The sequence below is a fragment of the Herpailurus yagouaroundi genome, unplaced genomic scaffold (assembly GCF_014898765.1).
Source record: "Herpailurus yagouaroundi ecotype Mexico unplaced genomic scaffold, PumYag 140, whole genome shotgun sequence".
Classification (NCBI taxonomy): Eukaryota; Metazoa; Chordata; class Mammalia; order Carnivora; family Felidae; genus Herpailurus; species Herpailurus yagouaroundi.
The window spans coordinates 69,969,230-69,987,400 of NW_024412395.1; the positions used below are offsets into that span (position 1 = coordinate 69,969,230).

General features: G+C 39.9%; 1 protein-coding gene and 1 pseudogene across 6 annotated transcripts in view; one reads left to right on the forward strand and one right to left on the reverse strand.

Annotated features, from left to right (window-relative positions):
• Positions 1-18,171, reverse strand: part of HIBCH (3-hydroxyisobutyryl-CoA hydrolase) — a 148,007-nt gene that overhangs the window by 93,170 nt on the left and 36,666 nt on the right. The window contains exons 1-2 of one of the 6 annotated variants that reach the window (XM_040475654.1): positions 8,755-8,962; positions 7,920-8,005 (exon numbers count right to left, since the gene is read on the reverse strand). The exons of 1 other annotated variant lie outside the window; for it this stretch is intronic. Coding sequence is in view for 2 of the 5 variants with exons in the window: in XM_040475658.1 (XP_040331592.1) it covers positions 8,755-8,789 (35 nt within the window). In the remaining 3 variants the exon portion in view is untranslated. Of the gene's footprint in view, positions 1-7,919; positions 8,006-8,754; positions 9,035-18,171 lie in introns of those variants that run through there. 4 more of the 6 variants (XM_040475658.1, XM_040475653.1, XM_040475656.1 and 1 more) reach the window with 4 other exon arrangements.
• Positions 423-3,234, forward strand: LOC121030197 (protein SET-like; annotated as a pseudogene).

Consider the following 18,171-nt stretch of genomic DNA (forward strand, 5'->3'; position numbering starts at 1 on the left):
CTTTGTGGTAAGAACACAAAACGGTACAGCTACTTTGAAAGACAATTTGGCAGTTTCTTACAAAACTAAACATACCTTACCACATAATCCAGCAACTACACTCCTTGGTATTTACCCAAATAAAGTGAAAACTTACACACACACACACACACACAAACTTGCACATGCATGTTTATGGTAGCTTTACTCAGAATAGCCAAAATATGGAAGTAATCAAGAGGTCCTCCAATAGGTGAATGGATGAACGAATTATGGTATATCTATACAATGGAATACTACTCAGCAATGAAAAGAAATCATCAATCATTCCACAATAAGACATACAGAAGTCTTAAATACATACTGCTAAGCAAAGGAAGCCAATCTGAAAAGGCTATATATGGTATTATTCCAACTACAGGACATTCTGAAAAAGCCAAACCATGGGGACAGTAAAAGATCAGTGGTTACCAGGAGTTTGGGGGAGGGAGAAAAGGAAGAATACGTAGAGCACATGGAATGTTTTCAGCAGTGAAATTAGTCTGTAGGATTATATGGTAGAGACATGCCACACATTTGTCAATTTTCTACTCAATATTTTAATAAACCTAAAACTGCTCTAAAAAACAAAGTATTAATTTAAAAAAAAAGAGTTTGGTAAAGATACAATAAGCATTCTCAGACACTGCTGTGAAATCTATAAATTGGTACTACCTTTCCAGCAGGCAATCTGGAAGCACAGTTCCACAACCTTTAAAATGATCATACCCTTACGCCTAGTAATTTCACAAGCATTTGTATTAGGGAAATCACATATGATCAAATTTTGATTTATAAGGATGTTCACAATTATTTACAGAAGGGAAAAACTGGAAACAAACAATTTTTTTGTGTGTGTATACATTTAGTTTTCCTACAACAATGTAAGTTGTACACTTTTAATATTTAAAAGTGACATTATCTTGGGGCACCTGGGTGGCTCAGTCAGTTGAATGTCCAACTCTATTTTGGCTCAGGTCATGATTCCAGGGTCATGGGATCGAACCCTGCATTGGGCTCTGTGCTGAGCACAGAATCTGCTTGGGATTCTCTCTCTCTCTCTCTCTCTCTCTCTCTCTCTCCCTCCCTCCCTCCCTATGCCCCCTCCCCACTTGTGTTCTCTTTCTAAAAAAATAACAGAAATAAATTTTAAAAATAAAACTGAGCATTATCTTTCCTTTCCAGTAAAACAAAATTAAAAATAAAATTATGATAGAGAATGTCAATTCCATAGAATGTCAATTCCAAATAAGATCCTACACGTTCTTCTATTTTCCCATCAAGTGGCAGAACTCAAGTCATCATTAGGAGAGAATTTTATTTTAATTTTTTTTTAACGTTTATTTATTATTTTTGGGACAGAGAGAGACAGAGCATGAACGGGGGAGGGGCAGAGAGAGAGGGAGACACAGAATCGGAAACAGGCTCCAGGCTCTGAGCCATCAGCCCAGAGCCTGATGCGGGGCTCGAACTCACGGACCGCGAGATCTTGACCTGGCTGAAGTCGGACACTTAACCGACTGCGCCACCCAGGCGCCCCGAGAATTTTATTTTAAACGTATCATCTTAAACTGCAAGGATGTCCATTAAACATCACAAACATGCCAAAGAAGCCATGCTGTCAAAATGCCCACTTAACTCATCCAAACATCTTAAACCCACCCTTTACTGACCTTCTCTAACGCCATTTTAAGGTTTTTATTTTTTTAACGTTTACTTATTTTTGAGAAAGAGAGACACAGACAGACAGACAGAGCACAAGGGGGGAGGGGAAGAGAGCAAGGGAGACACAGAAATCTGAAGCAGGTTCCAGGCTCTGAGTTGTCAGCACAGAGCCCGACTTAGGGTCCAAACTCACCAACCATGAGATCATGACTGGAGCTGAAGTCAGACGCTCAAGTGACTGAACACCCAGGTGCCCCTATTATGTTTATTTTATATCTTGCTTTCTTTTTGTAATTCTATTGTGATTATGTTTCCATGTCAAAAGTATTATTTAAATATTTTTAAGTAAATATTTTCATTGGTTTTGTAATGGTTTTGTACAGATGAGTTTTTAAAATATTACCAGAGGCAGCTAGACCAAGTTGCTGCCTTCACCCTTTGCCTCCACCATCCCGACCCCCACCAAAGTCAGTAAAAAGAAACTCAACCCTAACCACGATGGAGCCCTTGAGACCTCAGAAAAAGAACACAAGGAGCAGTTGAATGCATTAATGAAGTACAGAATGCAATAGACTTAATGAACAAGCCAATGAGATTTTGAAAGTGCAACAGACCTATAACAAATGCCACTGACCAATTTTTTCCAGAAGAGGTTGGAATTGATTGCCCAAATCCCACATCTTTGGGTTAACATTTGTCACTCATCCACAAGTATCTGCACTGCATTATTGGACAGGAGTTAGAGTGACATAATTTGAAGATATTAAATCACGTTACAGAATTGTGATAAAAAAAAAAAAAACCTTACTTTGAATATAAAGTTCTCTCCAAAGAATTTCATCAAAATGAGAGTGGTAATCCATCTTCAAAGTACACTGAAATCAGATGGAAATCCAGAAAGGATGTGACAAAATGTTCAAGTTAAATGCAGAATAAAGCCAGCAGGAAGAGAGAGCATGAGGAACTCACAGAGTTCTTTCTCTGGCTTACTGATGATTCTGATGCAGGTGCAGAGGAGTTTAGGGGAGCTCACCAAAGATATTTGGCCAAATCCATTACAGTACTACTTGGTTCTTGACATGCTGATGAAGGGGATGAAGATGATGATGATGGAGTTGGAGCAAAGAGAGAAGGATGAGGAGAAGATGACTAAGGGAACGCTAATGGATTCTAACCTTTTTAAATTTTCTCCAGGCCCCACAAGCAACTTTCAATCTTCCCACCTCCCCCACCTCTTGCGTTCAGTCGCTCTGGTTTTTTAAAGCCCCTTCTGATTTGTACTATGGTTCTCAACTTACTTTAGGAGGAGATACCTTGAGAAGAATACAGTGGGTACAGAATCCCTATCCCTTTTGGTTCCAAATTCATTTTTATCCTTTCCTGCTTAAAAATTTTATGAAATCAACACCACAGTGTTCTGTGGAGGAAAAAAAGAACAACCTTCTGCTCCCTTAGCTCTGCTGGAAGCTGGAGGGTGCTGGGCTCCTGTGTAGTACATAGAATTTTAGCTTTTTTCCTCCTTTCTCTGTATATTTGGCTCAGAGAATACACTGTCTCTGTGTGAGTATGAACAGTCAGCATCTACCAACGCGTATCTATTTTCTTACGTAAAAAAAAAGAAAACCACAGGGCGCCCGAGTGGCTCAGTTGGTTAAGTGTCTGACTTTGGTTCAGGTCATGACCTCACAGTTCGTGGAGCCCCCCGAATTATAAATTCAGGTGACTTAATTTATAAAAACATTTGTAATCCAACTTTTCCAGAATGTTTTCTTTTATATTACACTTAAATTGAACAATACCACAAAAAACAAAAAGGGGGAAACCACTAATTTGTTTAAATTGGTCACACTTCACATTCCTGGACTAGCAGGTTTTGAATTTGTGTTACCACAAGTAAAATATTCTAGCCCAGTAATTCCACAATTTGTCTGAACATTAGAATCACCTGGAAACCCTAGTAAACATTCCAAAGCCCAGCTCACAGCCAAGAACAATTAAATCAAACTCTGGAGGTCGGACACAGGCATAGGTATTTTGTTTGGAGCTCCTCTAAGTGATCCCAAAGTGCAGACAAGTGGTCATTAAAATCAACTTTGTAAAAATTAAACTGAAGTGACAGATACTAGCATATTGCTTATTTAGGGGTATTTTCTAAATAGGGATTTCATATAGACTTTTAAAATCTGAACTATACTTATCATGAAGCACCATTTTTAAAATTTTTTTGAATTTAAAAAATTCCAAAAAAATAAAGTTGAATTATCAAAGATTTAAGGACTAATTTCTTTAGATCCAGAATAACCCTGAATTCCTTAATAAGACCAGTACCCAAATGCCAGTTCAAGGTTAAACACAATGCTGCCAGACTGGCATGTCTTATGTAATAGTTTAAGTACTACCTGCTGCATACAGAAACACAGGCCTGGCTTCAAGTCTTGGTTTTATCTGGGAGATAGAATTTTAGCTCAAAGAAAGTCAATGTATACCTACCAAACGCAAGTGCAAAGCACTGTGCACAGCACTTAAAGGTCACAAAAATCTCTGGAGCAATTGCTACAAAACACAAAAAGCTAAAAGGTTCCTTACCAGACTCCATATAATCATTAATTTTATTTCTCCCAATTTATACTCAACCATTATTTAAAATCTGCTATTATCTTTTACATCTTAAAAAATGTATTTGAGTGTTTAGAGTCCCCAAATAATTCTGAATTTATGGTCTTCTCTTTTCTTCCTATTGCCTCCCAGACTGCCATCTGGTGGAGAGAAATGGACACGCACACTCTAGCTACTGCTAATTTACTAAATCACTTAAGCAGACTTACTTCCTTCAGGTGAGGGTCAACTGGTCTGCTTGAGGCAGCTGTTCTCAAGTGTGGTTCCTGAACCAGCACCATCAGCATCCCGGGACACATGTTAGAAATGCAAAGTCTTGGCCCCACCCCAGACCCACTGAATTAGAAACTGTGGAGTGAGCCCAGAAATCTGTGTTTAACAAACCTTCCAAGTGATTCTGATAAATGCCAAAGGTAAAAACAACTGACTTAGAAGGAGAAGAACATTATCAGTCAGGAGATTTTTTGCAATTAACCAATAAAGCACTCACGAGTTTACAAAATTAAACAACTTTTCATGAATTTTTTTTAAGATGAGATCATGAAAATGTGCTTAATAAAGATTACAGCAGAAGTAGGCAAGGGAGAAGGTGAAGAGAACAAAAAATCAAACCCAAGGCCAGGTAATTCAGGCATGAACTGACAAACAGCAGCTGCAGAAACAAAGGAATGATTTACTAGGAACTATTAGTAAAAATTCAAGGAAAAGAACTTTGTCAACAGCAATTCCAAGATTTCAAGCGAGAATAGCTGAGAATATAGGCACTGAAAAGGCTGGCAAGGAAACTAGCTGGTTTGTAGAATGAAATATGAATTCCATTTTCAGTTTCTTGAGACTGTACTGACATAAGTAGAAACATTCAAGAGCAAGCAGACTGGAGTCTGAAAGAAAAGTTAGAACTGAAGACACGTCACAAAATTACCTGCCAGCTCTCTATGAGGAGTAGATGAAGGATCTGCAGTTGAAAATTAGTGGCCTGAATGCTGGGTCTACAAATGTGTTTTGTCTGGTCAGCAGTGTTTTAAAACAACAAACATTTAAAACCAAAAGGTTCCACCTAAAAATGCAGTTTCCCAGAAAAATTAGTTACGGAAACTGCAGGTCTACATTCTACAATGGCAACAATGCCTGGGGCTGAGAAGCTGGCTCCTTTAGACAGAGCACTTTCTCTAGCTCATAGTTCCCTACTAGTCCCCAGTGCTGTCATCTAGACAGCATCACTCAATGCTTCCTTCCTAGCCTCTGCATTTGGGTCTGTGACTCCTAACACAGAAAAAATATAAGGGAATCAAATATTGAGCCTTCAGATACAACTATGTATGTAGTGAAAGAGAAAAGAGGCAGCTCAAGAAGAACCAAAATAGTGTAGTTCAACAGAGTACACAGCAAATGGATAAGGCACTGAGTGCCTTTAACAACTTAAAAGATCAATTTGTTTGAAGAGCCTCCCTGACCGTCTCTTTCCTTTCTAAATCCCATTCTTCTCATACTTATACTTTTCCTTTAAGACACTATCAGAGTTTATAACTATTACTTTTATTTAAACATGTTTCTTGTCTGCTTTCCTTTGGGACTTCAAGGCCTTAATAAGGAAGATAACAAGTAGTCCAGATTGGCTACAGGATAACAAAAGTGCCTAGAACTCCCAGAAGCTAGAATATAAAAGTCTGGTAGAATTCATGAGTAAATTGGGGCCAAATCTTTGAAATCGGGCTGGGAAACTTTTATTTAATTCCAGAGGTAGGAGGACACCTTTAAGAACTTCTTAGGAGAAGAATGGCAGACACTGAACTGAACTTTAGCAAGATTAACCTGGCAGTGAGATGCGGAAGCTATTCAAACTGGGAAGAAGTCCACCAACAAGTTTCTGCAAAATGAACAAGTGAAAAATTTGACACGATTGTTCAAATTTGAATCAGCAGTCAGAAATAAGAATTGGGAATGTGGGAGAATTTACATAACTTTAAAAACGTAGAAGAATAATAAGAGTTCCAAGAAATTGGAAGTGCAGATGAGGAGTAAGGGTTACACTTATGTGCAAGTTACAGTTGAGGTACAAATGAGACATTCAGGTGAGTGTGGCCAGCACTAGCACTTTGGATAAATCAAGATTAGACATACACATTTGAGAGTTTTCTTCAGAGAACTGTGCTTTATTTGGAACCTTCCCCCTCAAAAAACCCAAGGGCTGTACTGGCACTAGGGCAAGATAAGAAGTAGTGGAGAGGGAGGAGGGAAAGTGCCAGAAAAGTCAAGGGAAACCAGAGTTCAAGAGGGGACTGCCCAACAATGTCAACCACAGCTGAGAGGACTTATTTCCTCTCAAAAGCACTCTGTGGCACCCTATTCCTTAATACATTTGTGGGTTAGGCTATTGTAGACTAGACACTGGCCTCAGGTCTCTGCTTTGCTAGGGTAATATCCACTCCAAGGTCCTGGAAAAGACCTGATTTAAACCCCAAAAATGGTCCGGGACTCACCTAACCAGCCTGCAACCTTGAGATCAGAGGGTGGAATAAAGCCAACTTGAACTCTAGGGGTGTCAGATTCTTTCCCAAGTCAGTTAATTTTGTTAACCAATATGTCTTCCTATTTGTTTCTCAAATAATCCAGTGTTTACTCACAACTTCAAAAAGCAGCAGCAATAATGACATGTGCTGATTTTCTTAATATTTGCCATGTTCAGAGACACAGGGACAACTAATTTCAAGGTATTAAAAAAACAAAAACAAATGGGACGCCTGGCTGGCTCAGCTGGTAGAACGTGCAACTCTTGATCTTAGGGTTGTGAGTTTGAGATCTCACACTGGGCATGGAGCCTACTTTAAAAAATAAAATGCTATTAAAAAAAAGAAAGCATTCACATTGCTGGGCACCTGGCTCACTTAGTCGGAAGAGCATGCAACTCTTCTTCTTCTTTTTTTTTAATGTTTATTTGTATGGGGGGGGGGGGGGGGGGGTGAGTGGAGAGGGGCAGAGGAAGACAATCTGAAGCAGACTCCAGGCTCTGAGTTGTCAGCACAGAGCCAGCCACACGTGGGGCTCGAACTCAGGAACCTGGAGATCGTGACCTCAGCCAAAGTCTGACACTTAACCGACTGAGCCACGCGGGTACACCAGAAAGGCGTGAAACTCTTGATCTCAAGGTTGTGAGCTTGAGCCCCACATGAGTTGGGGGGGGGGGGGGGAAAAAGATTACTTAAGTAAAAACACAAAACAAAACAAAAAAGAAACTCTTCCACTTTTCTTTTATTGAGATCCAGGTCTGTGAATACAATGTTAAACAACCAGACATCTTCCCCTAAAGCAGTAACCACTGTTCTTAAACCAAAGAAATGCTCCCATCCCTTTCCCCCAAGGCAAACTTAAAAGCTAAAGAACCCAGCAATTGAAGTTATGGAGTAAATAAGATGGCTCTCTTTTCAAGTGGTCACAGCTGCTACCTGAATGCACAGGGGCAGGCAGTAAGCCTCAAGACTGATGCAGCCTAACTTCCTAAACTCATTACGACTAGATTTCCTTAACTGAGCTCAAGATGCATTCAGCAGCACTTTCAAAAGCTGAACACCAAGTTCGCACACATACTCCACCAAACCACAATATGTGTCCACAACACTAACCTGGATGTTCCGTACACCTGTATTAACGCTGGAGCCAGCCAACAGAACTGAACGAGAAAGGCACACCACGTACACAGGTCTAACAGCTGCCAAAGCAGGAGCGTTTGTTAGCCGCACAAAACACAGCACGAAAATCCTCCGAGTTGAAACCCCGCCTGTCCCCCCAAACTATACTCAGCTTTGAAGAAAGGAAAGAAATGGGAGTCAAAAGTAAAGAAAGTTGTGTGTGCCCTGGGGAGACCGCTTTTAGGCACACAGGCTTGAGCAACGGAACGCAGAATACATATCGGCCCATCAGGCGACCCATCTCGAGATATTTAGTGGCCCTAACCGACCAATGAGCTACTTACCACTAGGCACAGTTGCCAAGAAATGAATTCCATACGTGGCCACACCTCCTCAACTTTCCCCTTTAAAAACAGGCCCATTCACGGCCTCCGTGCAGCCTCTTCCATGCAGTCCTGCTCGCGGCTCCCTTACGATATAGTCAATAAACTTCTATCTTCTTTGTTCTGCCTCAGGTGAATTCCTACACCTCCCGCCCCTTCCACCTGATCGTTGCCCCACATTTGGGGGTCCCCACCCAATGCGGAGACACCACAAGGTCAAGGCTGAATACGAACCAGAATAGCAGAAAACGAAGGTGATGCTGCGAAGAAGGCGCCTAAACACAGTAAGAGCGACATAACAGAAAGGGGCCCGGGCTCAGATCTAAGAGCTGAGCCTCCAAAAGTGACTAGAAATTTCGAGGCCAGGCAGTCGCCACCTGCAACCCTCTGCCACCTCGGCGAGCGCAGCCCCGGAGCCTGCGCTGGCAGCTCGCTAGCTCACTCACCTGCACATGAAGCTCCACGCCTCTGGCAGCCCCATGGCGAAGACACCCACAACCTTAAAGTAGTCAGAGCAGGCGCACAAAAGTGGCTCGTCGCGCCGCACTTCAGACCCGCCCACCGCCGCCGCCGCCGCCGGGCGCCTCCAGACACAGATGACAAGTCCTCCAAGCGGCCAGAGAGACCCACTGCGGGATTTTCCGCTACCGGAGGGCGTTGAGGGGCTGGGCGAAAACCCCTGCGGGAGGAAATGGGTGGAGAGCGGAAGAAGCGGACGGGGCGGGGTTTGGCTAGGGGGCGGGGCCTAGGCGAAGGCGGAAGGCGAGATCCGGCATCGCTGGGGTAGCGGCCGAGTGCTGACGCCCGCTGACGCCCGCTGACTGGGCAAAGAGAAGTGGCTCCCTGGAGGCTCTCTTGGGCTGGGCTTCACCGGTGTCGTTTGACTAGCGGAGACTGACATGAAAGACTTTGCTTGAATTTGAAGATTTTTTTTAACTAAAAATATAAGCTTAGTATTCTCTCGTTTGAGGATCAGATGAAATACGCTTGATAATAGGACACTGATGTAGTTTAATCCTAACCTTACCACAGCAGAACTTCTTTTACATTAGGATTGGTATATTTCAAGTTTTTTGGAAAAGTTATTGATCCCCTACTCCTCTTCAATAGCAGGCAAAAATCTGTCCCATTAAGAGGTGATAGATAACGTCTTCACCAACAAAACTGAAAGTTAACTGTTACCAACGAAAGCCTAATTCTATTCAGAACGTAGCTTACTCAAAATACTCGAAGTATTACTCAAAGTATACTCAAAATTACTCAAGATTTACCTTATACATTAGGATCCACTGTTGATTCAGAAGAATGTTCTTCTGTATCCCAATACACCCTGATGTCCAGCAGCAAACATTTCATCACCGCTAAAGCATTGGCACATTTGTCAGAAAAAAGGAATTCAGTGAAGCATTTCAGAGGGAGGGGAGTTAAAAGAGTTAATCCTAGCAAATTAACATTTAAGAAGATACTGTCAAGACTTTGGTCAAAAGTTACTTTTCTAACTTAGATCAAATATATGTACTGAATGCCCACTGAACAAAAGACAAACAGGCATCCCAGAAGGAACTTCTGACCTGCAATTCGGTTTTTAAACAGCTATGGGACATCAATATTTTATATCACCATCTGACATTGCCATCATTCAGTGTGCACAAAAAGTTTCATTCAGTGTGCACAAAAAAATGAATGGATCCCTCAACGCAGTACGGTTTATTGGAAAGAGCATGGGCTTTCCTGTTAAACAGCCCAAGATTATATAATCTTCCCTGTTCCCTTAGCTTCATGTGCACATAGCCTGTGTCTCACAAGGCCTCATGCTTAGAAAGGCTCTGCATTTGGTTTAATGTTCTATTTTTAACAAGTTTTTAACAAGGTGCACCACATTTTCATTTTGCTACAGGCAGATCCTAGAAATTAATGTAGTTGGTCCTGTCTTGTCCCTAGCATGCTGACTTTAGTGACCTTGGGCAAATTATGTAACCCAAGATGTTTTTCAAAAGTGTTTATACCATTTTGGATTAAGTATTCTTTCTAGGGGTACTTTGGTAGCTCAGTCTGTTGAGCATCCCACTCTTGATTTTGGCTCAGGTCATGATCCCAGAGTCATGCGATCAAACCCCACATCGGGCTCAGTGGTGAGCATGGAGCCTGCTTAAGATTCTCTCTCTCTCTCTCTCTCTCTCTCTCTCTCTCTCTCTCTCTCCCCCTTCCTCCCTCACTTGCACTCTCTCTCTCTAAAAATAAATCTTAAAAAAAAAAAAAAAGAATTCTGGTTGCAGAAAATCCACAGAATAGGAAAAAAACTTTGCAAATGTAGTATTTGATAAAGATTTTGTACCTAGAACATGTAAAGAACTATTACAACTTAATTTTAAAAAGACACAGATCCTTCTATTTAAAAATGAGCAAGGGATCTGAATAGACAGCTCTCCAAAGAAGATCTACAAATGATAAATAATCTTATGAAAAGATACTCAACATAATTAGCCATCAAGAAAGTACAAACCAAAACCACAATGAGATACGACTTGATACTCACTAAGATGGTTATAATCAAAAAGGCAAACAGTAATAAGTGTTGATGAATATACAGAGAAATAATAATCTTCATATACTGATGGTGGGAATGTAAAATTATATGGCCATTTTGAAAAAATTTGGGAATCCCTCAATTGGTTAAATATAGACAACCATAAGACCTAGGAATTCCACCCCTATGTATATACTCCAAAGAAATGAAAGTATAGTCCACACAAATGTTTATAACTATTCATAATAACCAAAAAGTAGAAACAAGTATGTATCAACTGATGGGTTAAAAAAAGTGATATATTCATATAATGAAATATTATTTGGCTATGAAAAAAATGAAGTACTGCTACATGCTACAACATAGATGAACCTTGAAAACACTATGTTAAGTGAAAGAAACCAAGTGTGAAAGACCAAATATTGTGTGATTTCATTAACATGAGTGTCCAGAATAAGCAAATGTACAGAGCCAAAAGTAGACTAGGGTTCAGGAAGGGTGACAGCTAAGAGGTATTGGGTTCTTTGGAGTAATAAAAATACTTTAAAATGTATTGTGGTGATGGGTGAACTATACTAAAAGTCATTAAATTGTATACTTTAAATGGGTGAACTGATTGGTTCATGAATTATATCTTAATTTTAAAAGAATTCTGGTTGCTCCACATCCTCATCAACATTTTATGCTTTCAGTCTTTATTTTTACCCTACTGATGTGTGGGTAGTGTTATCTCATTGTGGTTTCAATTTGCATTTCCCTGGTGTCTAATAATAATTGAGCACTTTTTTTCTTTGCCTCTCTTCTTTTGTAAAGTGGCTGTTCAAGTCTCTTGCCTATTTTAAACGAAGTTATCTTTTTCTTACTGCTTGATGCAATCATTCTGTGTTGCTGTTACAATTTGCCCCCAAGTTTAGCAGCTTAAAATAACAAATATTTATTATCTCTCTCAGATTCTGAGGTTTAGGAATCAGAGAGAGGCTGAGAGGTAGTTCTGGCTCAGAGTCTCTCCTGAGGTTGCAGTCACAGTGTTTGCTAGGACTACAGTCATTTGAATGCTCATTTGGGGCAGGAGGACCCCCTTCCAAACTCACTTATGGGCTCATTGTCAAGCTTCAGTTCCTTGCTACATAGGCCTTTCCACGGAGCTGCTCACAGCATAGCAGCTCCATTTCTCCAGAGTAAGTGAGCCAAGACAGAGAAACACCAAAACAGAAGCCAGAGTATCTTTTATAATCTAATCTTGAAAGTGAAGTACTATCACTGTGGCCTTATTCTATTGGTCACACATACCACACCTGGAGGCGAGGATCACTGAGGGCTGTGTGGAGGCTGGCTACCACTCGTGAATTATTTTTTTTTCTTTTCTCATTACCAGTCAGTCATCAAGGCACACCAATTATTTCTTTGAAGCATCTCTCAGATTTGCCCTATCCTCTTGCCCTGTCCCATGGCAACCATTTCAGCACCCACATATAACTCATTCCAAATCTAACTTCCCTCTTCACCCGCAATCATCACACCCTTCAATGCACTCTGCATTTCATTGACAACAAATTCTCCCAAGATACTATTCAACTTTGGCTTATTATTCAGCTGCTAAATAATCTCGCAATTGTCTATAGCTATGTTGACCAATACTAGACACGTGTGGCTATTGAGCATTTGAAATGTGGCTTGTGCAAGTGAGGAAATGAATTTGTCTTTAATTTAAATTTAACAACTGAAGCAGTGTAAAATTTTTTTAATATTGATTACATGTTAAAACGGTTATATTTTAGATATATTGGGTTAGGGAAAATATATGATTATTTTCAGTTGTTTCTTTTTATTTTTTTAGTGTGACATAGAAAGTTTTAAATTACATACGTGGCATTATTATTGAACAGCAGTGGTCTGTAATGTCGAGTTCAAACTGACTGACTTTTGAGGTGACAGAAATAGGGCTCTACCTTACCTACCCAAACTTATTTCCCATGTACCTGCCCTCATTCCTGTCACACATCTCTCCTGGATGCCCCTGAGTACCTAATGTTCATGTCCTGCCTCTGTTCCTTGGTTCAGGTGATTTCTTATGTCAGGAAAGCTGTTCTTCCTTCATCCTCTTCTAAAATTTTTCCATCCTGAGGGCCTGTCTTGAGTCTCATTTTCCTGCAACAGTCTCTTATTCTAACCTGTACCAGATTCTTTTCTCCTGCATTTGAATTATACTTCTCATCAGCATCCTAGTTCATCACTCATTTAATGCTTAATTGTTTGCTGAATGCTAATCTTCTCTCTTGAATTATACATTCCTTGAGGATAGAAACTATATCTTATATGTTGTCTGAATTTTTTGAAAACCTAGTGCTGGGAACATGATAAACAGGCATACAGATTTGATATACTAATTAACTAATTAGGAAAGATTTTGCATACAAATAACTGTGTGAATCTTAATCAGTGTAAACCTGGCATTGGTATGGAAAATAAGTTGTAAAAATTATTTGTCAAAACACAAATGCTCCTTGAATTAAGTACGCACAACATGTGAAAGATTATCCAGGAGCCAACACCAGGCAGGGAAGTGACTCCCTAGTGCTCTTCCCTGTTAGAAAGTGATTGGTAATCAATGAAAGGCTCTGAAAAGCTTGCCAAAAGATCACCACTGTTGGGTTGAGGTCCCTCAGCACACCTAGCCCCACCCCCTACCCCTAAGCTCCACCACCAAACAAGGATCTCTTCAGTGCCAGAAGTGAGCTGCTTACACTAGCTGTCCCAATAACCCACTTCTGGAAAAGCCTCAGCGTTGTGCCTTTTCTTCACTCTAACCAGCCTGAGGCTGTGCTACCTGGTCAGTTCTACCCTGCTCCCTTGCCCATGAGTTGGGTAGTAAGTCTTAAGGCTCAACCCTCCACTCCCTTCGATCAGTCTTCTTGAAAGAGTGCTGAAACCCACTCATTTCACCTTCTTTTCATACCTGAATTTCCCAAAATTTTGCAAAGTGGCCTTTTGTGGGAATAGTGTTTTGAGCCAATCTTTTGTTTGTGTGCGTGTGTGTGTTTTTGTTGCTGTTGTTTTTGTTTTGTTTTCTTTTGTTTTATGCCAAGCTCCAGGGAAAAAGCCTGACCTAGAATTATCTCATTGGTCCCAACCTAAAGCTGTAAGTGTAGTGGTCTCAGTGTACCCCTTTGGCCAGCACCAACCACAGGATGCATACAACACAGACTACATGCACAGAGTCCCAGGTGTCTTCCCAAACAAAAGGAATTGGGTCATACAGTGGAGGCCAAAAAGTAAGACATTGCTCAATTATTACCAACAAGCAGTGCAGAAAACAGACCTTGATCCAATGACAATGTTAATCTCAACTTATTGGTCCCAAAAAGGATGTGATCCTTTCTTATATATAACTAGGTGAGCAGTATGGGATACTGTTGAACCTGTGACCCAACAGCTCTTCTTTTAAGGCATTTATCATTTTCTCCTTTGTACTACAGTCATGGATGAGTAACCTTATAGACCCCAGAGTTCTGGGGAAGCCCAAAGTCCAGTAATGAAATCTGATCCCTTCCTTTTCCTCTTGCTCAGCGCCCAGTGCAAGTTAAATAAGCCCTTCTGTAAGGCTAATATTCAGTAAATAACATCAGTATGGCTACATGGTTGTTAAGACATCGAAATGCTTCCAAACCAATTAATAAGTACCCACTGTCCATGTCAGCTAATCTGGTCAATCTGGCCCCAAGGACCCCAGGTGGGCACTACTGAGGAGACCAACCTGGTACCTGCCAACCAGCAGGCCACAGCTGTCTACACTAGACCACAATGCCATGTGCTCATAGTAGGCCAAGCCCTTTTATGGAAGATAACACTTCTGGCAATAGTGCTGTGTACCTGAAGGCATGTGCCTGGTGCCTGTCAGGCTGCTGCCTTGCCTGCTGCGGGCTAACCCCAACATTGCCCTCACAGCACTGCAGTATACCACAGCTGTTCAATATCTTGAATATCACCCTTGCCCTTTTGTATGTTTGTGCTAATCACTGTGTGCAAACCAACGAACAGGACCCGACTACGTGCATAGTAGTGCAGTTATTGAAAGTATCACATATGCCAAAACTGGATCCAAAAAATCTCAAGTAGCACCACATCTGGGTGCCTTTTCTTCTCTCTTCCTCTTTTCTTGGCCACATGCAATCTCGTGCACACTTGTGAGATGTCTGCTTCTCTCCTGGTGTTTTGTCTAGTCAATTTGAAGGCCTATTATAATCCAGGTACAATGTGAGGTGTTGGGCCCTGCAGCCTTGGAGGTTAAAGGGTGCTATGGAAGCACCTAGTAAGGCCACCTGTCATAAACCAGAAATCAGAGAAGGCTTCTCAGAAGAAGTGACTGTTTTGGACATAGGGAAACTCGGCACAGATAGAGCAAAGCATACAACTGCAGATTCTGATGGTGGCACTAGAGAGGTAGGGTGGGATCAGATCACAAAGAGCCCGTGAAGCCACCTTTAAAGAGTATGTAAGCAGAAATACAACATTATCAGATTTTAGTTCCGTCAGTATCACTTTGAAGTACGGCCAGTGGGTCAGAGAGAACACGTCTGGCTCCCCACACTCCTCCCCATATCTTTTCTGCGCTTTCATACTTGCTTGACTTGCAAGAAGTTTTGATTTGCCCTGGCTTGTCTGATCCCAACTGTACTTCATGACATCATCCCACAATTTGGCTTTTAAATAGTTATTTATTTACATACTCTTTTTGCTTTTGCCATGTTTGCTAACTAGCCAATCTGTTTCTCATTATCTGAACTCAGCAGAGCAATCTGATTAGCTCATGAATGTGAGACCTTGGATCAAGGGGCCATGGGGCTTCATCATCTACTTGGATACTGGGGATGTCTGTGGCTTCCAAGATTAAGTGGGTTTGGCAGGGAAGGGTGACTTATTTCCCAGATCATCAACCAGTATCCATGCCCAGAGTTATGATTCAAATAGCAACTGATAAAAATAGGAGCATTAATAAAATAGAAAATTTTAAAAACAAAAATGGTTTCTGTTAGAAAAAATGCACAGAAACATTCTAGAAGAATATCTACCCCAAATGTTGACAACAGGTAGGTGGTGGTGAAAGTATGGGTAACTCAGTACTTCTCTACAGTTATTTATATTTTCTATTGTTTCTCATGAGAAAAGTTGTTTTATTAACAAAACACAAAAGTGGTTTTAAGGAAATGACAAATACTGCACAAAATCTACCATATTTTTTTCTTTATAAGTAATTCTGAAAAGTTTTTGGACAAATTTTCTGTTTACTAGATGTACTGGATTCTAGGGAGTTGCTACCAGGTAGTGATGTACCACATCAAAGAAGATTGAAAGGTTTGTGTTTTTTCCATAAAATAGTTTCTCCAAATAAAATTCTTAGAAAAGCTTTAATACAGCTGGTCCAAAGGTAGTGAGTTATCTCAATTGATTGTTCACAGTCAGTTACAGATCTCTTTGTTCTACTCTTCCCCTTTTTCACTATTGCACTTCACTAAAAAAAAAGGAAAAGAAAAAGAAAAGCTGTAATGCATTTCTTGACTTTGATATATTGCATGTCAAATTATATCTCTAATAATTAAAAACACACACATAACACATACACATCATAAGATATAATGCTAACATTGTAAAGACTTCAAAAAAACATAAGCCTTGATACATAGTAACAGTACAGAATCTATTTGTATATTTCTAATAATTGGCATATTTCTAATATGCAATGTCATTATTTAAAAATATGTGTATTATACAGGCACAATATTGAGGACCTCAGTTTAGCAATGCATATTGAAAATGACTATTAAAACATCTCCAAATGAGTAAATGAGTAAACTGATCTGTCCTACCAAGTTCAGTAAGTTACATTACAAATTCTATGACATTAGCAAGTGCCACAGGGAACTGTGTAATCAGGAAGATCTTTTGTAATAATTATGGCTTTTAAGCTCTTCCGGGTTTCCCTAGAACTGTTTGTATGTATGTACACATAGCAATAATAGTTACAAAAATGTAAGTAGATTAACATTTGTCTTAAAGTATGCATATACCTTTATTAGATTCTTTAATATTTGGTATCTCTTTTAGGGAGGAGAAATAAAATCAAATGAATGTTGAAATAGTATGTTTTTGTACTCATATGAGAAAGGTTTTAGAATCCCTTTCAGAGTCACTTTTACGTTGTGCTTGGTTGGTGAGACTTTCTATGCTCTTACTACTATATTCACTTTCCCTGAAGGCTAAGGAAAGAAAATTATAATTATTGGTATTCCATGCAACTACAATGCTCAAAAACCCTCCTTTAAGACTCTTGCCTCCAAATCCAAATTAAAAAACCAAGATAACTCATCCCATGATATGAGTGGTAAAATCAATTGAAATTTGTATAATTTCTGCCTATATTTAGGAGCAAAAGAATAACTTAGAGCAAAAAGATAGTGGAAGGCAAGACAGCAATGTTTGGGATGTGTTTTTAAGATTCACAGTGGATAAAGTAGGAAGTAATTTTCAGCTGATGAAAGGTTTATGATAAATGGTAACACCAAAGATTTTTTTCAAGTTTTAATTTGTGACTTCAGCAGCAACAACTTAGAGATAGCTGCTGCTGTATGCTGACCTCTTCCTAGGTTCTGGAGTGTATTAAGGATGGGACCTCCACCCTGACAGAGAACATAAGACTATGTAAGAAGATGGAGAGCAGGAGTCCAGAAATGGTGTGGAGAAGTGAATGGTGACTGGAAATTCACTGCTTTTCCTCATCCTGTCAAGCAATGCCCTGCACCTTTCACTTAATTCATTGGTCCTCACAGAAGCATCTGTTGAATTGCATTTACTATTATTTCCAACATAAAATGTAACTGTATTTGTCAGGTAATATATTTAACTTTTCTTGTGGAAAAAGAGGGGGAAAATGTGTATGAAGAAAGACACTGAAATAAGCACCAAAAAAGGAGACAAGTGTATGTTCTTTCTAATTTTCCAAGGTTTTCTTTCCATTTATAACATTTCTTTTGTGGAAATCTGAGATTAGTCACAATAAGCAAATATTCCAGTGTCAGTACATTCTATAAAAACACTTACGATAATCATTTAGGGTCAGATTTAATATTTGTGAAGGCATTTTAAAAGCTAGCATTATTTTTAAGTTGTAAGGTATTAGGAGTAATAATACAGCCTATGTGCCCAATGTGTCTCCAAAGGCACTTAAATACCAGAAAAAGAAATTAGTTAACAAATTAAAAACCCAGTATAATCAGCATGTGAGAGATCTATTTGTCTCCTCTTGCCTTTCTAGTCTCTTGTTGCCTTAAGTTTTTATGAG